Source organism: Meleagris gallopavo, chromosome 1 (genome assembly GCF_905368555.1).
Source record: "Meleagris gallopavo chromosome 1, MGAL_WU_HG_1.1, whole genome shotgun sequence".
In the NCBI taxonomy this organism is placed as follows: domain Eukaryota; kingdom Metazoa; phylum Chordata; class Aves; order Galliformes; family Phasianidae; genus Meleagris; species Meleagris gallopavo.
In genome coordinates, this window is record NC_139404.1 from 94,762,847 (window position 1) to 94,787,848 (window position 25,002).

The 25,002-nt window shown below is 38.9% G+C and overlaps 1 protein-coding gene across 5 annotated transcripts in view; it reads left to right on the forward strand.

Annotated features, from left to right (window-relative positions):
* Positions 1 to 25,002, forward strand: part of ROBO1 (roundabout guidance receptor 1) — a 693,687-nt gene that overhangs the window by 375,495 nt on the left and 293,190 nt on the right. Inside the window, exon 1 of one of the 5 annotated variants that reach the window (XM_085241042.1) lies at positions 16,008 to 16,662. The exons of the other annotated variants lie outside the window; for them this stretch is intronic. Within the exon in view, the coding sequence (XP_085097168.1) occupies positions 16,608 to 16,662 (55 nt within the window). The 5' untranslated portion in view covers positions 16,008 to 16,607. Of the gene's footprint in view, positions 1 to 16,007; positions 16,663 to 25,002 lie in introns of those variants that run through there. 5 annotated transcript variants of the gene reach the window in all.

A 25,002-nucleotide genomic window follows, 5' to 3' on the forward strand; every position in this document is an offset into this window, starting at 1 on the left:
ACTAGCACATATGTATAATGCTATGAAAAGCACTCTACAAAGCACTTGTTAAGACAGCCCTTACCCCTAAGGAATTTACAGCCAGAGAGAAAGAGAGAGATAAGATAAAATGCACCTGGTAACCAAGAAGTGATGCTATTTACATTTTTCTTTTCTGTTTGCTTTCTTTTCCCTATGTTTCACCCCCTGTTTTCTAATGAGGTGTTGGGATTGGTTGATGTGACACTTGTGAGTCTCTAGGAAGAATCTGACTGAAGAAGAGTAATGGCTGGCACCAGGTTTGGGAAATCACATTTTGCAAGATAGGCAGCAGAAAGGAAAATATAGACAGTGATGACTGGAGATGATTCGGAAGGCCCAGTTCCTGTCAAGCAATGCACATTTTGACTCCTGTCAAAGAAAATAAGGAGGGAATATTCTTCAGGAAGGGATAGAAACTCGCATATACTCAGAGGATGACTTTTTTTTTCTCTATTCAGATATTTAATGCATAGCATAGTCCTACTCTCAACCGTGCAGTCTTTTGATGAGCAGCAAGTAACTGTCATGACATTGGAATATGAATTCAAATAGTGCTATTGCTAAAGATTTTCATTTACCTCGACAGCATCCAGACTAGAGGCCTTGTTTAAGTTCCCGAATGTCATTAACTTTCTCAGGACTACATACTACTGAGACTTGCCACAGCTATTCTAATTCATTCAACTTCTCATTAGAGCATTGCTGTCACTTCTCAGCTTCTGTATCGGCCTGTTCCCTGGTTTCCTTCAATATATACTATCCATCTGTCTTCTGTATTACTTTCTCCATTTCCTCTCCCTCATGTTTCACCTTGTCTCCTTTTGGTAGCATAATATAATTATATGAAATTCATGGCCAAGTTCTCTGCTTTCCTATGCACACCTACTCCTGCCTCTCAGTTGATACACCTTGCATCAACAGCCAAGTCATACCCTATCTTTTCCAATTTTTTTTTTAATAGTCTCAATTTTACTATCTTACCCACCTCATAAATATTTATTTATACTTGGTTACTGTAGTACAGTAGGTGGCAGTGATTGTGAATCAAGTTGAATGTTATCCAGACACACTATAGCAGTAGGAGTACTGTATTTATTACAGTTTCGAAATGGAACAGTATCTATAATCAGTCCAAAACTCTTAGCCATGTCTTCAAACATGATTTGGGGTAATTTATCTGAATAGAACATGAACAGATAAGCACCTCAATAGACAGTTATACTCAAAGCAGAAAGACAATTTGATTAATATAAGGCACCTGTGCTCTTTAAATCATTTTTAAGATGGCATCTGTTTTCTTGTGAGATTAATTATATGCAATACCAGTATTTTACCTCTAGCTTGTGTGTCTAACAATTTCAAAAATATTATAAATGAAATATACAAAGCAGTGGATTTAAAAGAAGAAATAGAAAAAACAACAACAAATATGCTTTCAAAGCAGCAATTATTTTTTTGCCATTTATCTAAAGAACTTTGGAAGAATATATCATGGCTTTGAAAACAAGCAGTAAGAATTAAACAATTAGTTGGCAGTTAAACCTCAAAAGAGATGTGAAAACAAAGAAAGGCAAGAGGAAACTTTCTGTTATTAATCATCCTTCTTATCACACTTTATAAGCACTGTATGATATGTGGCAGAATATGGGGAACTCCTCTAGATTACACTGAGAGTGATCAGATTTAGTCTTCTCTTTGTATGCTTAGTATTATGCATACCATGTTCAGAAAATAAGGCTTTACTTTGATATTGATATTTTACAAAGATTCACTAAAATTTCTGTTGTCTTCACAACTTTCAAAGGAAAATATTCCAAAATTGAGCACAAGAAACATTGCCCCTGATAAACAATATCCTACAATGAGCCCATTCCAAGGTCGGAGAAAGAAAAAGTTACCCTGGAAATTTTTACTGGAAGGATGAATAGTATTACTATGTGGTCTATTTGCTTTATTAGACTGTTGATGCAACCTTGATGTAACTTTTGTTCATTGACAATATAATATCTATAAATCAAGAAGTGATACAGCTTCACAGGAAAACATGAAAAGATTTTTTTGTTGATAGACTATTTTGATGTTCAACATCAAGGAGACAGCCACCTTAAAGCAAGTCTGAGCATTTTGTTCAAAGGGAACTTATGAGGAAGTTGAGACCTTTAGTATGAATTTGAGGACAAGATCTTTACTGAAAAGAGAGTTCATTATGGTTTCTTTCTGAAATACAAAAATGGCTGAAAGACAAAGGTGACAAAGAGAGTGCACACATTGTGTGCATATAAAACTAAATGGAAGTCCTTTACTATGGATCAAACAATTTCCATTTGTACTGCAAAACTGCTCAACAGTTGCACACGTATAGTTCTTGAACAGGACAACCTGAGTAGGAGTAATATAAAGGAGCAACAAGAAAATGTAGAGGAGTTAGTCTATCCTTTCCTTAGAGACACTTAAAAAAAAATCATTTTTAATGTGGAAATAACTGATTTAGAATATTTCATGAACATAATCAAAGAAACTGCTTGATGTTTCAGTCAGATGACTGATGATTCATCCAAGCCATTTAGATTTAGAGCTAATAGATGTTTCACTGCTTTTCCACAGACTTAGTCCACAGCAGAGTCTCCTAACATAAAGATGTGTATTAAGCATATCTAAAATTAGGTATTGAAGATGGCTTTATGTGAACAGCTTTTCCAAGTAGAACAAGGTCCTCCACACAAGTGGACACTTAGTATTACATATAAAGGTTGAATTTATCTTGCCTAATTTCTTGTGTATAAAAATTTCATTGGTCAAGTCTAAACCAACTGTCTCTCTGCAGCAATTGGGCAGAAATAGATGACTGTAGAAGATGCATGCATTAAAAAATCTTTGAAGCTGCCTATTTTTCTGAGTTGGCTGCAGATGGAACAGGAACAGAACTAACTCTTAGACAGCTGGCCTTCTGTGAGACAATATTTCTGATAAGGTAGAAAGAAGTCATTAGTGCAGGAAAGAAAATGTTCTATGAATGTTTGCTTTGGATTTTTTTTTTTTTTTTTAACGTTTGTAAAACAATGTGAGTAAAAAAATGATCTATGACTTTTCTTAATCTCTGATATTTAGGTTCAAGGGAAAGAAATCTGGGTTTAACAGAACAGACTCCCTTTTGAGGCCAGGGTTCTGCAGATCTGTGCAATATATGATGTTGGAAAAACATCAGTAAACTCTGTTTGCATCAGTAAACACTGCTGCACTCTTACTCATCTGAAAAATTTGGAAATTAGAAGAGCATACACAGTACTGTCAATAGTGGGGGTTTTTGCTTAACTCAGTTTCCTCCACTAGACAGTACTATCTTCACATTCCTTAGTAAAGCATTTCCACCTGTCTGTTTCCAGAGCATGGAGAAGGAAAAAGAGAAGGGGAATCATCTCACTGAAAACAGCTCTTGTTCTATATGCATTCTGCTGATTTTTGTGAATAGTGATAGCACTTGAGGAGTTGATTTCTCTGTAATGACAACTTCTATTTTATAGATACAAAACTATATTTCATTTTTGAAAATATAATCTTTTTATGGGAAGTTTTCTTTGATTTGAATAGAAGCAGTATTTTAAATATAACACCACTGAAATTACTGCCAAATTCAGGTGATATGGTTTAGTTTGGTTTCAAGTATTTTCCTAATCCATGTGCTGATTCCATAGTGACATATTTTATCCTGGTTTTACTCTTTTCTCTTTCCACCAAGCTCCACATCAAAACATTCCAACTTTCTTGCAAATTAATAATTTAAAATGAAAGGAATCTGTCATTCTAAAATGGGAGAAGACAAGAAACATTCTCTGGAGTGCCCATTTCTATGATTTAACTTACAAATTCATAGCCTAGTGACAAAAGCTTCTTTGTGTGATGGTGTAGCAGCATGCTGTTTAGTAAGTAGGGCAGTGTATACATTTTTACGTACATAGTTTGTTATTAACATTAATAGACAACATAAAACTAGGATAATAAAATAGAAATGTAAAACTTTTTAAATATTATATCTTCGTGAACATGATTCTTTTTTTTTTTTTACCAGTCTTAAAAGTGCTGGAGCACAGAGATCATAGAATCTGAACATCATCAAACATTATCTGATGTCACTTTCTACTTCAAATAGTTCAACCTGACACTCTGTTTGGTTTACCGTTTGCTAAGATGGAGGCTTTACTCTGAAATGACCTCTTTGGCTTTGCAGTGAATTGTTTTAGTAAGCAGATGGATCATTTGACTCAAAGAAAAAAATAGTAAAATATTCATTTAGGCCTGCAAATCATTTCTCTGAATGAGAACAGTGAATTTGAAGTGCCTGAGGCTTCAAACCTTTCAGGAGTTGGAATTCTGCATGAAATTGGGCTGTTAGTATCTTGCCTTTATTTTATGTGATTTATTCTGTGTACTCTATACTAGAGAACCTTTAATTCCTTATTGTATGGAAACATTTGAGGAGGTGTATTTGTTTCACTTTATAGGCAGCCTTACTGAGCAACATGTAGTTGTATTTAGTACAACTGTGGTACATATTTCATTAATTGTTAAATACCCGTAATCAACTGAAAGATATGAAAATTCCCTTAACTCTTGTAATTAGGAACATGAGCACAAGTCTATAAATGGAAGAGGTATGAAAGCGAGAACTCTTTCCCATTTTGTGGGTATGGACTATCACATTTTGGATCTATGTTCATTTTTGTCAATAGAATAATCTTTTGCAAGCTGTGGCATGGTTGTACTTGCAGTCACAAAGAAAATGTTTTAATTTAGTTGAAATATATAAAATCTTTAAAATATTGATGCTCATCTCCTACCTAAAATATTATTTAGTATCAGTTGCATGATTTGTAGCATGTCAGATAGAAAAGACCACTTGATCAACAAGTATAAATTTATAAAAGACATTCGAATTTCATTAATTTAACCCCTGTGTTGGGCTCTATGACACACACTTTTCTCTGCTTAAGGCTTCCAGAAAAGCATTCTATCTTCTTTACAGGAATCAAGAAATGAAGCTTTCACTTCTTTCCTTGGTTATTCAGTACCATGTAATCATCAAATATTTTATTGGTAAATTAGGTAATATGCCTATTGCCAAATAGGTTGTTTTTAATAATAACAGCAATAACAACAATAATAGTAATGTTTGTAAATATCTGCTCAAGAAGCTTGTACCTGATTTTAAAAATAGAGATCTATTTTATACGTTCTCCTAAACTTGTGAAGAGTTTGGCAGAAACACTAAAAAGCTATTTATCTGTTTTTTTTTTTCCATAAATACAAATGAAATGTTCCTTAATTTTTCCGGTATGGGAACTACTCTCAGGTAGTGGGTTGTCACCTCAAGATCTTTGGACACAGAAGGTGCAGCAGATACAGAAATCTACAATTCTCTACGGATTAGCCTAAATCTACACAGTTGTCTAAAATGCTAATGTTTGGCTTTAAAATGTTTATTACCACCTCAACTTTTCATTTATCATTTGAATCCAATGCCATTTTGTCAAAAGTTTTAGCCATCTGAAATGATGTGTCAAAACAATACGATATCATGTGTCAATTCAAAATTTGTCTTGTGAAAACATTTTAGATTATTCAAACTCAACTCATACTTCTCTTGCAATAAAATATGCTCTTTTTTATTGTCAAAAATACTCTGTGCTCAAATATGGAGAAGATAGGCTGGCTTTGAACAAAAGCAGCTCTCCAGGGAAATGTATGTCCATATTGTAATCAAGAAAATCCTTCATGTCTCTTGTTAATTGGTGACTTTCCCTGCATATCTGATGGGAAGATTTATGGCTTTGAGCAAAAACCTCTTTCAAGAGATTCTTAATAAAGGTTTAAGGGTGGGATTTTCAAGAATACCAAGGGGAGATCTTTTGAAAGCAGTTGAGCCCCCTCCGCTCCCCCCATCAAAGCACATTTGAATCTCTCATTCATGTTTCCAAGAAGTCAAATTTGGGCCATGTTTATAATTTTTGCCCTGTGCTCAGAGAAAACTGAATGACAAAACCAACAAAAATATCCAAAACCTACTTTTTTATCAGTACTTTGCCTATTTATGGCAATTCTAAGAATTCTAAGAAAGCAGCTGTGAAACATGGCATGGTACTTTTAAAATTGTTATTTGGTAAATTCTGTGGTATGGAAGATGTTGGTGTGTTTGATATTTATTCCTGAAAAGTGTTAATTAACTCCTTGGGAATGGGTACCATCTCACTAAGCTTTCACTAAGACCTCAGCAAGCTGGGCAGAAAAAGTCTCAGGCTGATATTCAATATTTCCTTCTCTTCATTCCCTAACAGATATTTCACTACATGTACACTTAACTGCCTAAACTAAAAAAACTACTAAAAATACTGACCAAGAGTATCACTTAAGTCCTAGTGTATACTGCTTTAACAGTGGCTTCATTCTGTAGTTACTGTCATGTACTGGCTGGATAAAATGTAGGCCAAGAGCTTTAGAGTTCCATCTGAAATACTGAAAATCTAATATGACTACGCTGTTAAAATCTTTATAGTCTTGATTTCCTGACTCAGAATTAACTTCTTGAAGTTAAATGGACATCTGTTGGTACTTTCAGTTGTTTCATCCTTTAGCCCTGGAATTTTTCATAGAATTTGTGACTTCAGCAAATATTCTTGCTTGAGAAATCTTGAAACTTCTTGAGAACATTGTAAAAAGTTTGGTATTGTTTAAAATCAATATGGTTGCTTTTACATAGAATCCCTTTACGGTGCACTGGTAGAAGTTTATGGTGGCTTGAAGCCTCTGTCTTTAGCAGTCTTAGAACTCTAAATCACCTAAAAAGGAAATCTAAAGTTGACTTTTACCAACTTACTACCAGCAGAGGGCATTACAGTGTAATTCACAATAAAAAATACAGCATTACTTTTTGGAAACCATCCAGAAAAGAACAGACAAAATTACATGGGAGTTTTGATAAGGATTTTACTGAAAGATGTGTGGACTCTAAAATAATGTTGATGAAATTACTGGAAAGATATTCCCATTGTAATCACAGATCTCAAATCTTGTAAACCTTGTATGTTTCTTTAAATCAAGATACAAATACAAGCAGTACCGCGTACCAAAAACTGACATAAAGAATAAACATGACCTACTTTCTTAAAATTTGGGAAGCAAATTTAAATTTAAAAAAAAAAAATCAGTAAAGAGAACCAACTGTATGTGTGAACATAACCTCTCAAACTTCTCATGTGAATAGTTTCCCATCCCCATAGCTAAGAAAGGGTCCCTCAGTAGTGCCACATTTTCGTGGCAGTATGCAATGTTTCAGTATTGCAAACGTTTGTAACACCAATGGCTTGCTGTTGCTCTTTTGTTTACCTACTTAAGAAATACTACAGGGATTGTAGGTGGAAGGAGTAGATCCCTGGTAACATTCTCCCCTGTTGTGGTCTATAATAATTTCACCTGGGACTTCCTTTGGTATGAGTATTTATTCAGTCTGATATTGCTTTTTGAAATACTATTCTGTTGCTGCCCCCTTCAAGTCTTAAGATTTAAAAAGCATATTTTTCCATTTTTGTTGTATTCTCTGAGGTTAGCTATGAGTCCGTGCAGCTCTGATGGTGCCCTTGAGCTAAAAGTAGAATGTTTTCCCAACAGTATAGCTGAGGGTAAATGCAGATAAATTGTGTCTACTCGGTAATAACTTGGGAAATACAAAACTTGTTCATTTACATAAAAGAGAAGGGAAAGTTTTCAGCTTTTCTTTTAGGAGACGGCTGCATTTTTATTCCTCTACCAATGGTAACTGTGTAATTTACTCTTGTATGTATCTTCTCTGTGAAGAGGTGAGAAGAGAGAAAACCGGAATTTACACATGTGATCCTCGCTTACCATCATGCTGTCTACTCTGGAAGGCTCCATTATGGCATGGCAGAAATGGCACTGATTTGCAAGAGGCAGTCAGCCTTCCACAACCTTTCACAAAATTACTAATTTTCAAATGTCCTTTTCTTTTATGCTAGTACACTTTTTTTTTTTTTTTTGCTTTTTTTTTTTTTTTTTTTTTTTGAGAGAGAGAGAGAGAGAGAGAGAGAGGGGAGCAGCTGCTGGCTTTATATTAAATGACAAAATCTCCGGGAAGAAGAGGAGGAACACACTGACGGCATGTCTACACAGTCAGGAACAGATACTTAAGTGCTTGCTCCTTGCACACTGAGAGCCAGGCACACAGAGCCAGCTGCAGCGCAGCAGCCATGTAGCTGTGTTATTACAGTAATGAGCCTGAGTTAATAAGGCCTGTTGAGACACAACCTGTGTTAGCTCAGCCTTGGCACTATGATAGCATATTTACTCAGCTTCTGGATTGGAGCTGGCTCGTGTCAGGCCGTCTCAGAGAGTGGGAGGAATAGTTGTGTTATTGGATGCTACTAACTATGTAGACATACCCTGACAGATTTGTCCTTTGGGAGGTTTTAAGGAGAACACATGCAAGACCAGTTTTCTTTTTAATGAAATATTTAGCTGGGGCCCAAGGCCTTTCCTCAAGGTAGTTTTTGGTTGTTGTTTCTTTTTAATTCTGAAGGCAGCCTGACCTTCTGTGAGGAGATGCATGCAGTATGGGAGCCTGGTACTGCTGTTTCCTGCACAAAGCTGGAAGGAACTCTTTTAAAAGAAAACAGCCTACTGTGTTCGTGGGTATATAAGTCTCACTGACAGCATCCTCTCCCTCAGCAGCAAACCTTATTTGCCCTGCAGATTCTATGGTTTAGCACTGTCTTCAGCTGAACTTTGTAACACATTTGACATGGGCCTTTCTTACCAGAGTCCAATAAGAGTTAGAACAACAATTTTGAGGGGGAGAAAAAAAGTAGAAGGAAAACCTGAAAGTAATTCCAGATCCCAAAGAGGACGAAAATTTCTAGTGGTGAGAAGACTTTTATTGTCTAGCAGAATCAGATGCTTCTGCTACACAGAACTGTGCTCTCTGTTTTAAATAATCTGTGTTCCTTTTTTTTTTTTTTTTTTTTTTTTTTTCTTCTGTATTTCTTACTTCATGCAGTTTGGTTTTACCTAAACACATTTAATACATCTTCGTACATTTTTGGTTTGGTAATCAAACTAAATTATACATGTTTTCACAGTATTTTTAAGAGCTTTTGATATGGATAAGGATTGATGAAGTGTTTGTATCTTTTCTTTAATATTTCACCTATGGTTTTCCGCAAATAACAATAGATTGTTGTATGTATTCTGAATGTGCAGAGAAGGCTAAGACTGGGCAAGCTCTTACATGTAGAGGATGGCACTTCCACTTGTTCATTAAAACAGACATATTACCACTTCAAGCGAAGCATACTGCTGGCATAAGATTTTTGCTGCTCCTTCCAGTAGCATACTGTGCCTACTGACGGGTAGCGTGCACTTCTGACACCAGCAAATAAGCACATCAGCTTAGGGCAAAGACTTGTTTCTCCTCTACCCATTCTAGTCACACAGGGCACACTGAAAAAATTCAGAGGGTGTAATAAAATATATGCTCTAGGCATTAATATTGGATGTCTCTATCATTTGTAGTCCTTACTTTTTCCCTTCCTCCACTCAGGGGCAGAACATAATATTAAAACTATAGTAAGCATTTTTTTTTAATTAAAAGAGGTTAAATATATGGGATCAGATAGGCTTTCATCATGCAATTACGAACTGTATGCTGGTTATTTTAAATTTCAACATGCAATTGAAAATTGTACTGTGTGAGCTGGCTTGGGTATCTGCTTTGCATTTGACTGAGTTAATTCACTGCAGGTATTCAGCTTTAAGTGGCGTCTGCTTTAAATATGTGCAGTAATTCAATCAAAGAAATAAGATGGATAGTTTATGTAATCCTTTTCATCTCCAGATTGCTAAGGTTAACCTTAACTATTCCTGAATTATAAATGCATACAGCAATCCTGAGCTAATACGTGCAAAAAAACTTTTTTGATGGCCTGTTGAAAACCATGGAATAATTCCTTCTTTCAAAATATAATTGAAGGAACCTACAGGCTCTGTATATCATTTCTTCCACTTCTTTGTAATCTTAAACAAAAGTTTGGTGCAACTCATTTAAAACAGTCATGTGTGGTAATATCAAACCCTTCCTCTGAGCCAGGAACATGGGTAATTTTCTCTTCAGAATTTTAGATGCACCATTCTTACTGCCCTTTTTGGTGCCAGCAGATTCTGTGACATAAACAGGAACCCAAAGGCAGATATTACAGAACAATAACGCTCTGTTGAAGCCTTCACAATTTATAGAGTAATTAAGTGCATTTAAAAAAAAAAAAAAAAAGAATAATTTCTCTTTCAGTTTGATAGTTCATTCAATGCCATTTGGATGGGTCTGCTTGCTAGCTCTCTTATAGGCGATCTGAATGATCCACTAGGTGACACCCTCAGACTCTTCCTACATTCTGTATAGAAACAAGGAGACAGTGAGTACTGAATAGCTCATGCGTTAAATACCTAAACCAAGTACTGAGATTTCAGGGACAGGTCTGTCTTTGTTCAGTAATATCAGAGATAACACTGGTTTTGAAATAAATACTGTGTTGTCTGTATATAAATTACATATTAAGCTGATTAGCATTTTATCATTATCAAAAACAAAGCCATAGAAGAACAGTACATATTATTTCCTATAATTATAATAATTTTAAAAGACATTTGAGCTGGTGTGCTGAGTAGGCTGAATAGAAAATACGCCTTTAGCATTTCTTACTGGAGGAACAGAAAGAATGTAGCTTTAGTGATTTTTTTTTTTCCACTGGGGATGTGCTCTAGCACCTTTCTAACAGAAATAAAAAGCCACATACACCCTTAATATAAAAAAGTATTAAAGAATAAACATCAATGGAATATTGCGTGTTTATGCCAATGGTGATTTTTTCTTGTATTCCTTTATGTTGATAGCAATGCTTTATAAATCCTTTGAAGAAAGGATCTTTTGTCATGTTGTTTTTATACACCTAGAATAATGAGGCTTGAGCATATTTAGAGTCTCTACCCATGAATTCAACATAGCAAATAAAACCTTAAATCTTATTGCTGGTATTCCTAACTCAGCAATAGCCATGAGTACTGTTCTAAGTGGTGTACTGACCCAGTGTAGTTCAGTCTGAAGTCTGAATTCGCTAATTGTGCAATCAAGTGCAGCATGAAAGAAATAGGAGCTGCATATCCAAATTAATATAAATAAAAGATAAATCATCTTAAGGTCTTAACAATCAAATGCAAGAAGTTATTTCTTTGTATATCATGTTTAAACAGTGACCATTCAGGTCAAGAAAGAGATATAAATTGACTGATACTGAGATGGAAGTCACATTTTTTGTCACACATATTAATAATCCCAATTTATTATACAGCAACTGCAGGCTTTCAAGAGATTAACTGGGAAAAAAAAAGAGAGAGAGAAAAAAAAAAAAAGGGGAAAAGGAAAATACACATGGAATTACATGAATTACTATGAGTGAAATGAGTTACTGTAGGTAAATGGAAAAACACACAGCATTGGCTGCTTTTGTGAGATTCCTGAATCTATAGCTTGATCATATGAAAACAGACCCAAAGCCTTGAACCAGGTACCATTAAAATCTTGAAAAAAAAACCCCAAACACTGTGAAAATAGAATAATTTGTACAGACATCTTTACAATAATCTAATGGTCAACTAAGAACACACTCTTATCTGAACTAGCTCTCTGTGAAAGCTTAATTGTACCATATAAAATAATGTCATACTTGTTGCCAGCCTCAGAATGCTTAGAATGATAAATTTTGTGTGTATATATGTATACATGTGCAGATGTGATTGTATAATGTACACACGCACTCACAGAAGTATTCCTGGCAGTTAGCTCATGGAGATAACTGGAAGGCAATGTGGTAGTTTTAAGACCAGGAAGGTAAGAGTCACTTGAAGTTCAAAGAGGTTTTTGTAGAGAGGGTGAAGTTGGCTCCATATCACAACCAAGACAAGATGTATGTATGATGCCTTTAGGAAAAGCAAGCTGGGATCTTAAGAAGTTACAAAAATTCAAGTTCTTCTGAGTAATGTGGAATAAATAATCTCTAAAAGCACATTCTCTCTTGTGAGAGAATCAGAGGCAGCTCTGATTTCAGTCAGTTTGAGGAAAGAGTGCCATCTGCTGAATCACAACTATCATTTCTAGGGAACCTTTTCTTAGAGCTTTTCCAGTCAGAGTTCAGTGTCTCAAACACAGGCAGAATATGTAAATTTCTGCACAGGGGTACTGCCCTTCTGCTGCCATTTGTCACATGGCAACAAACTAATGGAATATTGTCAGGAAGGCCCAACCCCTACTGCCATATTACCAACATCTGCCTATGGCATTGTAGGCCAACAGAATAATATAGGAGGCATTACTTTTGGAGCAGCCCTCATATGTATCTATATAAGTCTGAAATATGGATGAGGTTTTGTAACAACATAAATATTAAACTAAAAATCCAGCCCGTCAACTGTTATATATTCAGTGCTGTAAGAAATTTAAATAAAATTGTTAAATGCTGGAAATCAGAGCTAATATTTCACTGCAGTGAATGCAGTAGATGGATGTAATTGTACAATCAAATGCATACATTTTATTTTCTAAAGTCACAGAATTTACCTGTGTTTTTAAAATCCACTTAAATACATGACTTTGTCAGAAGAAATGAGGTAATTCTCTCTGTGCTTTTTGGGATCAAAATTATCCATTGATAAATTCTAAAATGGAATGTAGTTTTATAGATATCTATGTATATACATACAGCTCAGCATCAAGGACAAGAGGGATGCTCTAATAGCACACATTCTGTAAGAACATCTGCAGAATTAAAGATGTCAATTACTTATAAGATATTCTAATGAAGTTTTGTAGGCTTACAATTTGAAGAGATTCACTGAACTGTGCAGCTGTTATATATTATTACAATCTAAAAGAATTAAAAAAGATAATTAGACCAGTGTATATCCACTCCCATTAATTTTTCTGAATTAAGAAAACACTGACAGCTAACCATTATGCTGAGGAGTATTTGAGAGAGTACAGAACAAGTTTTGGAATGTCTGGTGTACTTTCACTCTGGGTGCCTAATGCACAATGGATTCGCACATCTCAAAGGATAAAGATTTCCTTACAGCAATAGCAACTATCTTGCATCTCTGTTCAAGATAGGGCAGTTGAGGCACAAAACACTTAAACTGCTTTATTTTACTCTCACTTCATGATCAAACACTAAGGTCAGCCAAGCTTCAGAGCTTTAATTCACTCTTGTGGATTACAGTGCTTTGAATCAGGCTGCCCAGAGGAGGTTATGGAGTCTTCTTTGGAGATACTCAAAACCTGCCCATGTGCTTTCCTGTGTAACCTACCGTAGGGAACCTGCTTTAGCAGGGGGTTGGACTGAATGACCTCCAGGGGCCCCTCCAACCCCTGCGATTCTGTGATTCTGTATTTAGAATACCACTGTATCTGAAAGAAAGTTAACATCCAGAATACAAGACTTTGGTACAGCATTATTTGCCCTATTTTTTGCATGACCTGAGAAAAAGAGTGCATGGATTTAGAAGCCTGTTATTTCACCAGTATAAAGGAAATAGATTTATCTTGAGTAGAGAATTAGTAAACATTTCATTTACCTTTTCTCTACAGCATATATGCTTACAGCCAGATATAAAGTAAATGGATTCATTTATGTTGATATTTCGTACATACATCATATAAATAAACTTAAATGATTTTTTAAGATTACGTGGAGTATTTAGAGCTTCATTTAAATACCTAAAAATGATACAAGTAAACGGATATATGTATACATCAATTAATTGAATGTATGCACATTCACAGAATATGTAAACTCCTTGTAGAGTGACCTGCTCGCAGAATCGCAGTTTTGCCTTTTTTGAAAGAAGCAATAGATTAAAATATATAATCCAGCACAAGAAAAGTGAGCCTGTCAAGCATTGATAGTAGAATCACTACAGAAGGAGTAACAAAAGTGCCCTCAGAATTTTATCTGTGGTGGTCTTGTTTTCTTTTCATCCTGGAGACTATATAATCTGGGCACCAAGGCAATCTGTCTATACAGGAACTGGAACAGAGACTTGAAGAGGATATGAGATCCCAGTCATCAGAAATTTTTATAAATGAGGTTAAAATACTTCTGCTGTTTAGAGTCTACATATCTGACCCTGCCTTGGAACAGGGAGGTGAATTACATGACCTCCTAAGACTTCTTTTCAGCCCTGCATGTGACTCATATTTATTTAATCAAAACAAAAACGAATTCATCGAAATCTCAGACTTCTCATTAGGGTTCTGGGATTATCCAGGACCTACTCCATGTTTTTGCTGTGTGTTTTAATTCTGGAGGTGCTTTTTAAGATGGCTTTCATAACACACAGAATGATTGTGAGGACAGTGTTTGAGCTGAAGGAAATATTGTTGCTGAGGTATGGCTTGAAGAAATCCCTGTGAAGAGGGGAGGTGCTCACTGTGGAAAGTAGACTAACATAGATTCAGTGTACTCACAAGAACCTTTTTTGTTGGACTTTTAGTCCTGTGCCACAGTGAGGGAGGTAAAACAGGGCAAACTTCATGGCATGCTGTCATGAGTGTGACGTGATTGATGGAGGCTGCGACCGTCAGAACCTGTTTGGTTGATAACAATGGAGGATGCGTATAAATCCTACAACGGGAAATAAAGTAAGGTTCTTTCTCTGGAGTTTTATTATCCCGCTGCAACAAAAGACTCATTTGTAATGGGGTTATTATCTTCAACATTTTTCTTGGAAATTAAATTTATTTTTTACATCTCATTCAGTCCTTGCAACCTAATGAATCAATCCTTGAAATACATGGAGGATTACTGTGAAGTGATGGTACTGCCATATATTGGGCTTGTCTGATAGCAGACTTTCTTCCAGGCTGCCTCCCCTTTCCATCTACGGCGTTAAGCCTCCTTGCTCCACCACTAACTCTTGTGCCACCAGATGAAGCCCATAGGGGCTACACCATGCTGATCTTGGTGTAGAGCAGCTCACAGGCCTCTGTGCAGGACTTGGCCTTGCACCACTTGTAGAACAGCGATCTGAAAAGGCTTATGCCAGATGTTTGGCCTACGCCTGTGGCACAGCCAGGCCTTGTTGCCAGGGATCATTTGACAAGCCACAGCCACGTTGCCCCATTGGGAATACCAGGCCATGCTCTATCTGACTACATAGACCTGTATTTGTTATGCTGCCTGAGAATGCAATTGATAATTATGGCAGGGGAAAGGGAAGGGAAATAATCAGGAAAGCTGTGTTGAGAAAGCAGGGCTCCTTGGCCCTAAAGGTGTTATCTAGCATGGGGCCACGCTGTCTTGGGATGAGGGCATGTAACCCTGCAGGATTTCCCAGCAATTGCAAACCATGCTTTCATGATTGAGGCCTCAACAAACTCAAGGCTATTTCAAGCCTTTGGTGTCCTGGACGCCTGAAGGGTTTTATACGTTTGCTTGAGTTTGGAGTGGGAGTAGTTCTGCGAGGACTGCTGCCCACCCGCCTCACACCGCGGTCCCCCGCCCGAAGGCAGCCCGACACCACGCCGAGACGCTGCCCGGGGCAGCTTATGCCTGCCTGGGGCACCTCGGCCGCCCGCCGCGGGCCGGCACCGCCCCGCGCCGTACCTTCTGCGGGGGCGGGGCGGGCTGCGTGGGGCGGGGCGGGGGTTGCCGGGCTGCGCTGCGCCGGGTGCGGAGCCGTGTAGGTGCGGCGCCTTCGTGGTGTCCCGTGGTGGCAGCAGAGCTGCGGGGGCCGGGAGGGAAAGCCCGGGGAGGCTCAGCGTGACAGCAGAAAGTTGAGCAGCTTGCTCAGGGGCAGGCGGGCAGCGCTCCTCCTCCCGCCGCACCGAGGGTGGGTGGGGGCGTCGGCCCGGAGAAGTTTTGCTCCCTCTCGCTTCCTTCTTTCTTAACTTGTCCCCCTCTTGTGCCCTCCTCCGGCGCTGGGGAGGGGGCGTGCGTGTGGTTCCCGCGTGCAGGGGGCGGCGGCGATGCTGGGCAGGGCTGGGAGCTGCCGCCGGGGCTCCCCTGCGTGAGTGCGGCCCCCGACGCTCCCGCCCCGCCGCCTTCCCCCGTGATGGGAGCGGGGGCCGCCGCCGCTCCGCCGCCGCGCTCTGCCCGCCTCCAGCCCCGCGCTCAGTGACTCGCGGGAAGGAGGGCAGCGGGAGCCGCTACGTGCACGTCGCACCCGGAGTCTCTTTGTTGTGCGCGTCCCGGGCACCGAACAAAGTCTCGGGCCGGAGGAGCAACTCGTGAGCGGCGGCTGCGGGGAAGCAGGGCTCTTTTGTGTTCTGCCGTCTCTGTGGATGGTCCTGGGAAGTGTCACGGAGGAACGCCCGGGCCGAGAGAGAGGAGAGCGGGGCCGGCGTGCGCCCGCAGCACCCGGGTGTGACAGTGCCGAGCGCCGCGGGATTACGGAGCCTCGCTCGCGTCGAGACGCTGTGGGATTACAAGTGGGGGCTCTTCTGGCATGAGACTGTCTGCAGGCGCCACCTGAGGACAATGGTCGCGGAGTTTGCTCACTTTTACCTTTGTGGATTACTCTGCCTCGCCTCAGGTAACCGCCGCCGGGGGACGCGGGACTGCGGCGGGGGGCAGCGGGCTGCACCGGACCTCTCCGCGCTTCCCGTCCCGGCTCCGCCGGCGGGGCGCGGGGGTGGCTGGAGCCGGGGGTGGGGACGCGGCGCGTGGGCTGGGGAGGGCCGCTGGGCGCGCCCCGTCGGTGGGGGCGGCGGGAAGCGGCTCCCTCCTCCCGCTCGTTCCGCTCGGCCGAGGCTCGGAGCGGCTAGCGGCCGCAGGTATCGCACCCCTGCCCCGCGGCCGCCGTTACCGTATGCGAGGGGCCGCCGCCGGGACGGGGTCTGCTTCGCCTCCCTCCTCGGTTAAAGTTTATCCATGTGTGTAAAGTGGAGTGTCAGCGTGATAAATGGGAGAAGGAGAGATGGCTGTGGAGATAGAGAGGATTAATGGTCATTAGTCACTGTTTGAGCGGGGCTTATGTGTGTTGGGGCATCTTATCGTGCCTGTTAGATTAAAGATAGGGCCGTGCTAATAGGGTATTGTTGATAGCAGATTGCGTTCGCCTGTAGATTCTCTCTTTAAGCGCCCTATCAAATTGTGGTGTTGAGGAATGCGATAGAGCAGCGTGTATAATGACTTCAGACCGGGTCCGGGTCCCGCCGCATCGCGGTGAGGCGCTCAGTGCAGCGCTCCGGGTTTTGCGCGTGTCTTAATCCGAATGGAGCGGTCCTGGGGGGATCCGGTGCTTGGCTCTTGTTTTCCTTTCTGCATAAGCTTCCTGTTATTCTTAGGAGACGAGACCTATCTGTCTGCAGTGTGCCTCCACGCTCCCAGCAGCTCCTTTTGTCACGTGTTGAAGTGAGCTATGACTAAATACAGCAAAACCTCGCGTTACGCCTAACGTACGAGTCGGTGCCCAAGCTAACCTTAATTGATTTTTATAAGTTCGCTGAGGACCCCTTTGAGTAATTAAAGCTGTGGTAGTGTGAGACACCTGGTCAGTAAATGAATGAATGAAGTTTTTGAAAGCCTTAAGTACAGTGCCTGAAGCTTTAAGTCTTAATTATGTCACTGAATGCAATAACTTATGTCTGTTTCTAGATGGTATCATAAATTTAACTATTACATTTTTGCTGGTAGGTATTAGGTTTACCTCTGTGGCTTTGAGCGTGGAAAACTTTGCATTTCTCTCTCTTTTGAGGGCAGCTCTAACCCTGTTCACTCTAAAGTATGTCAGTTGTGCCACCTTTGACTTGCTCTTGTGGTTGGTGACCCTACACGTAGCACAGGGATTGAAACTAGATGATCACTGTGGTCCTTTTCAACCCCGTCCATTCTGTGATTCTATGTTGCCTTTAGTTAATGGAAGAAGCAGCAGGAATGGGCAGTCCTTTCCCCAGTTTGCTCTTGAAGTCTTCTGTACCAATCCTCCCTCATACGTGGCCTCAGACACAGTGTACTAACTCCCTTTTGGACTGGGATATTCCTAGTTCCAAGTTAAGGAACAGTCTTCAGAGGTTGTTTTTTTTTTTTTTTTAATTTTCTCATGTATCTTTCAAATAAATGCTGAATGTGTTTGTTGTTTTGGTGGTGGGTTTTTTTTTTTTCGCCTTGGGATAAGGACGTTTTCCCTAGTAATGTTGACTCCAGCTGAGTTCTTGGGGACAAAGAAACAAAGGAAAGTCATGAGTGTTTGTGGAGGGTTGTTTTTTTTTTTTTGTTTTTTTTTTTTGTTTTTTTTTTTAATTTAGCCTTGTAAGTAAAGCCAGTAACAAAGACAGAGACAAACACCAGAGGGGGACTTTATTCTTAGTCCCTCACCAGAAGGATTTCTCTTTCTCTAAGTTATGATGTGGTCAAAACAGTTGGTCTTGCCTGGAACAATAGGGATGCTAGGAACCTTAGGCGTGACAAAGTTTGAGGACAGATGGCCTTAATGCAGAAGGAAGGAAGGGAGTCACCTATAGCCGTTTCTGCATGGATATCCTTTCAATTCCATTGACAGCTGATCTGCTTGCAGGTTGATTGATCCTTTCCTCCCCTTTCCACTAAAGGTTTTCACTTCCCTTACTTGCCCTTCATCTGAGTGAAGGGGTTGTGTGGTCACGCTCTAAAGGGGGTGTTGGGAACTTCTGCTGAGAGGTGGGAAATAACTAGGGGATGGGGAGCAGGGAAACCTTTACAATAATAAAAAGATAAGTAGGTTAGTGTTTGTTAAAACAGTAATTGGTAAACCACTTAGTATTTAAAACCCCTAATTCTTACCCTGATGTTGCCTCTGTGAAGCAACTTCTTTCATCTAAGCCTGTGGTTAATGAATGCTGCATAAATTTAAATTTTGAATTGTTTTGAACACTGCAATATAGCTGCTTATTCTAACAATGTAATTTCAGTGCTGCTTTGCATAAAGGTGAGAAGAAAAATTACTTTAAGTGGTACTTCTCTGGTGTCCTTGTTTTCTTGAGTATTTACCTGCCTTCCTGCCCCTTTTCCTTCTTTCCTTTACAATTCACTGAATTCTCATCTCTCCTTCCTCTCCCAAAAAAAGAAAGAAAGAAAAAAAAATCAGGTGGATGTGTTTGGGAGTTTTCAGTAATCTGCAGAGTGAGTGCAGAACACTTGCTGGGAATGGAAATGTCAAAGTTGTTTTTTTTCCACATGCACATTCACTGCTCTAGCAGTCTGTAAGGCTAAGTACATCACCAGTTGATTTCCTGATCTCTTCAGAGAAGTTTTTATGTTTCTACATAATGTTTCACTGCATAGCTGGTTCCCACCTGCTCAATGTGTTTTCCACCTTCCCAGTCTGCGATATCCCAAACCAATTACTGTACTTCAAACAGGATTGGTAAATTTGATAAAGGGATTTTACGCTGGGTGAAACAGGGCCTCTTACAGAACTGAGGCAGGCATGGTTTCCATTGATAGTTCTAGCCAGTGGAGGGCAAAATTGTCTCTTACATTCCTTTATGAGACAGTCATCTTCCAGTGGTTAGTAGTGTAAGGGTGTCTATGGAGTATCTCTGAGGTCCTTTCCAGTTGGCTGATCTACCTATTGGATTAAATAGATCACCAATTTCTTTGGCACATCTAAGTTTGCTCTTAAAGAGGGAAGTTTCCCTTCTGCAATGAGAGAGCAATCTGTAGCCTTCATGAAATGGTGGTATTGGAGTATCTTGGGAAAAGTTTCTGTACTTTTGCCATAATCTTAGTCTGAAAACTGTAATTGAAATAATAATTAGAATAATCAAATCGGTTGCTCCAAAAATAATGCCAGCGGAGGTGACCTGCTGCTATGGCTGCCACTCACATCTACTGGTTGGTCTCCAGAAGCATTCAGCAGCGATGAATATAATTGCTTCCACGTGGAGGAATTCAGTGACACATATTTGCTTCATCCATACTTCCATGTCAGACACCATTCTGCCAGATTACCCCTCTACTGCCATCTGTCACATGGGAACAACATGGAATGGCATATTGGTGGGAAGGTTCAACTCTCTACTGTCATAACACTAACATCTGCCTCTGACTTCATTGGCAATATCATGAAATGGGAAGCATTACTTTCAGAGTAACCTTCATTTAAAAAATAAATAATTTTAAAAATGTAATACACTATAATTCAAAGGTTTCTGAATGTCTAAGTGCATGACCTGTAACAAAGTAATCCATGAAAGCATTAAAGAAACCTGTGTTTTTTCACCTACCCCAATGCACTGTGTGCTGTACTAAGTAATTCTACTGTAAGAATGGTTAAGAGGGATAGCTGCTTGCAGTTTAAAAAGCTGGCTCAACTTGCAGTATGTTTAAGGAGTTCGGACTGTAAAAGAAATAGCCATGTACTGTTATTAATTCCTTCCTTGTGTTGGCACTTTTTCCAACTATCCAGGTGTTTGATTACTGCTCATCTGTGTCAGTACTGATGTGATATGTTGAGAACAAACCTCCCCACTTAAAAAAAAAATAATGCATTAGTATTATTTCCTGTTATGTTTCAACTAGAGACACTTGTTTTCATACAATTCAGTGATTAATTTGGATACCTATTTAGAAAAGGAAAACATCTGAACTGATTTTTTAACTTGCTGCAGTCAGTGTTGTCAAATGTTTTCTTGCTTCTGCACCGTGTAGTCCTCTACCAGTGTTGTAGATTAACGTAGTGTGAGGGCATCAGCTGTAAAGCTTGGGGTTTTGAACTTTGCAGGACTGCTGTGTACAATCTGTAATAATGAGAAAACATTTAAGTCATATGAAGTGTACTTCAGAAGCTGCTATTTAGTCTATGGGCTAAAGGTTCTGGTTTGTTGCGCAACGATAGAGGGACAGCTACACTTATTACCTGAAATTAACAGCACCTAGGTAACAGTGCTGTTTAATGTCAAATAGTGACGTGTGGTATCCATGCCAAATGATTTGTCGATGTAAAATGCTCTGGAAGTGATTGCTGCAGATGTTCTGTGGGGGATCAAAACCAGTTTTCATAAGAGGTACAGATTAAAAACGATCTTTGAGTCACTTAACACTGAGAAATCTGCTGCTGTACTTGGGAAGAGCCTATTCTCCCTCTCTCTCTCTCAAGTAATACTGCTTCTGGTTTGGCTCTTAATTTTCTTAAATAACTGAGAGTTCTGTTTCACAATTCTGAACAGGTGTAATATTATGCCTCATTAAAGGATGGTTTTGTCTCATTAAAAAAATATACTGGGGCTAGCAAGTCCCATCACTTATGCAGCTTCTAAAATTTATTTCTTATTTATTACCATCATCTTTAAATGTCCTGTATGAATAACGGCCACCTGACTTTGTACCATGGAAACTATTTCAAAATCTTTTTCAGAGTATCATAGAATGGCCTGGGTTGAAAAGGACCTCAATGATCATCTAGTTTCAACCCCCCTGTTATGTGCAGAGTCACCAATCACTAGACCAGGCTGCTCAGAGCCACATCCAGCCTGGCCTTGAATGCCTCCTGTTTTGAAGTATTTCTCTTTCATACTGAAGATTATCCTTGTCAATGTGTTGAATCTCTTGTGTGTGAGTACTTGTACAACAAGCAGTATGGCTTTTCTTTGTTAATAGTTGTTAATATTTTGAGGTTATTTTGCGGTCAGGAAGTTAGTAAAAACCTTGCTCTTTCTAAGCAAACTAAAAGGCACTCAATAATTTTATATGCTGAGGTCCTGACACATTTTATTTGTATATTCAGCTCTATAACCTCGTTGGGTGGTGATAACCTTCCTTAACTTTTCACCAGAGTGCCTCTTCATAAATTGTAGAGTAAATAGTGAAATAGCTTAAGTAGTGACTGAGGTGTATTATGAGTACAATAAATTGTGTAAACAAGAGAAATAAGGATGTTTTCCTGTTGGTGACTAAGGTGACTAGAAGCTTGAACAAGAGGTGAGGTGAATTGCAATATCTAAAAAAGTGAAGAGGTGCTTCTCTTGGGCTGCTCTTCACACCTCCCTTTGTATGAGGACAAAAGTAGGCAATCCTAGTATTAGAATGTAATGGTATCTTCCACACAGAGGTGAATGCCTCTTGGCTGACAATTGCATCAGCCTTAAATCATTGTTTAATTGGTGTGGATAGAAGGGCATATTATGTGAAGAAAGAGAATATTTTATGAGAACAGCTATTTTTGTCTGCAGGCTTGAGCTGTTGATGATAGCCAGCCTACATTAAAATCCCAAAATTGAGACTCCATTCTATGGAAAATCAAAACAGTTAAAACTGAGGAGCAGCAAGGAGGCGAATACTGAATTACAGATTTTCAGTGAAATCTGCTGTTGTATTCTATTTTCTTTTTCCATGTTAGTTGTCACAATACTGAAAGTCTTGGGTCAGGAACTGTAAATTACTGTTCCATGAAAATGATGATAAGCTTTCTTGAATTAATGTGTTGGATTTAATTCTGGATGCCAGAATTTTTCTAACTTGACAAAATACTTTTTGAATCATCAGAAAAATCATGTATTTAGCCACAAAAAAGGTAATGCTTGATTCCAGAGCATTTTTAAGAAATGAGAGGTTATGCCTCTCAGGACAGGAGTGTTTTAATTGGTGTAAAAAAAAACAACATAAAATTAACTGGAAGAAAAGGTAGGTAATTATTCTCAGTTACGAACCTGAAGTTCATTTTAGGTATAAGTAGGGGGACAAATATCCTACACGTTGACAAAATTATGGATAGAGGGTAAGTGAAGTGTGTATAGTGCTGTATGTCCCATGAACAGAGAAGCCATTTCTCCTTTGTGAGCGTCTTCAGTGAGAAAACCGAATGGATAGCCGAGTAGTATATCTTTCACTTCTTTTTACCTGAAAAGAGAATTGTTTTTTTTTTTTTGAGGGGAGAAATAGAAGCTTGGAGAGAGGAGAATCTATGCACAGCCAGCAGAGAATGCACTTGTAGATCTAAGGAAAGGATATGATTCCATTATACATTTAAAAAGCAGCTTTACGTCTTTATGCCTTTATGGTTCTCAAGCATATTTATATTTGCTACTTCTATCGCTATCCAAAGAACTGCAGATAACTTGTGTGCTTTGTAATCTAGCTTTTAGGGAAATGGTGTCAACTGATTGCTGCAAGAGCTTAGAACTCAAGGATCTAACTTGGGCACATGCTTCACCTTCTGACATAGAAGTTCAGTACATATATTTCTGTAACAGCAATAGCACTTCTCTCCATCATCTTAGCACATTTGGTTTTGATCTTATTTTTTATATACACTCTAGTGTATCAAAACATGAGTTTTTAATAAAGATGTCTTAAGCGTTCATCTTCACAGTCAGAATCCTGACATTCTATATAAAATACTTGTGTTAGCATGCATACCTTCTCAAAATAGTAACTATGTTGGTGGAGTTTTTTCTCACTTGGCTTTCAAAAAAATTCCGTAAGAAACAATTGGATTCCATATCTAAATAATGGGAGAGTCCCTCTGTGGATTAGCTTGACTGATGGTAGAGGTAAATTCCAGAGTGTATGTTTACCTTGTGTTCTCTGCTGCTAGACTTTACACTTTCAGAGCAGCACGGGGCTTTCTGTACTTTGTTAAATATTTATTTACATGTAGATAAATCACTAAAATAAAAGGAATGTTTGTATTTAAACATACTGTAAGTTCTTATTAGATGAAAATATGTATGTAACAGTATTGAAGTGACACAGATTACTTTTTGATCAGAAAACATGTTTGTTTTCTGGACTGCTACAGTTCTGAAGGACATATATCGTCTCTGAAGAAGTGCATAATCAGATACACAAAATTATTCAAACTATCTTTCTTTGGTTGGCAAGTATTTGCTCAACATGGTGCTGCATTACCTTAAATCTAATGCTAATATAACAAATTGTTAAAATAATATGAAAACCCCTTAGTGTCAATAAAAGATTTGCGTAGTTGACAGTCTGGTACTGAAATCTGGTTTTAAAATCTTCCAATTAATATTTTGCTTTCATCTTTGATAATTGAATATGCTCAGTTCTGAAACAGTACATCTTCTCAGACTTGGAAAGGTAGGTATACCATGGTGGCTTTCTAGCCAATGAAACCTGAACATCATCCTCAACAGCAGTGTGGGAGGACTGTATGGTCAATGCACTTTTTGAATTAACCCAGTTTTGCAGTCCTTTGTCTTCTTTCTCTTTATCTGTCTTCTATATAATCAGAATTTAAATTTCTTCAGTATTGTTGAACTATTTCGTGAGAGAGCACACTACTATTGCATTAAATTTTGCTTGGCTGGCAGTTCTGTGCATTCTGAAATTTGCATATCCCCAGGCAAGATTTTGCATTCTGGGTTAGTTATATTGCCTGCTATCTAATTACTTAACTGCTGTTATGTTGAAGGTTAGTTATATAAAACTGTTTACTATTTAAAATTCATATACAGAAGATTCTCTTTTTGTAATTTGCTTCTTCAGTAGCATAATAAACATCAACAGCTTCTAAGGTGAGAAGTTAGAATACAGTATGTGACCAAGAACGTAGGCCTAGAGATGTATACAGTATGAACTCTCCTTTCTTTGGGAAGTAAGTAAAGGGGAAAAGAAATGGGTTTTTGATAGTAACCAGATGGGCATTCTTTAGAGAGGGCTTGAGTTTCAGGAAACACTAAAACTTAGATTCTTGTAATCCACGACACTGTGAGTTGTTGGGAACCTGCAGCCAAAATTTGGAGCCTCTTAAAATCAGTAATACCTTTTGAAACTCTTGATTCTAGTGTTTAAATTAAATTGCATAGAATGTTTGATTTTATTTTCGGCCATGAGTGTTTATGGATCATTGTGTATACTCAGCCCATGTGAAAATGAGTGACGGTGAATGTTTCCTTATGAGCCAATTAAATGAGAAAGCTATATGCCTTAG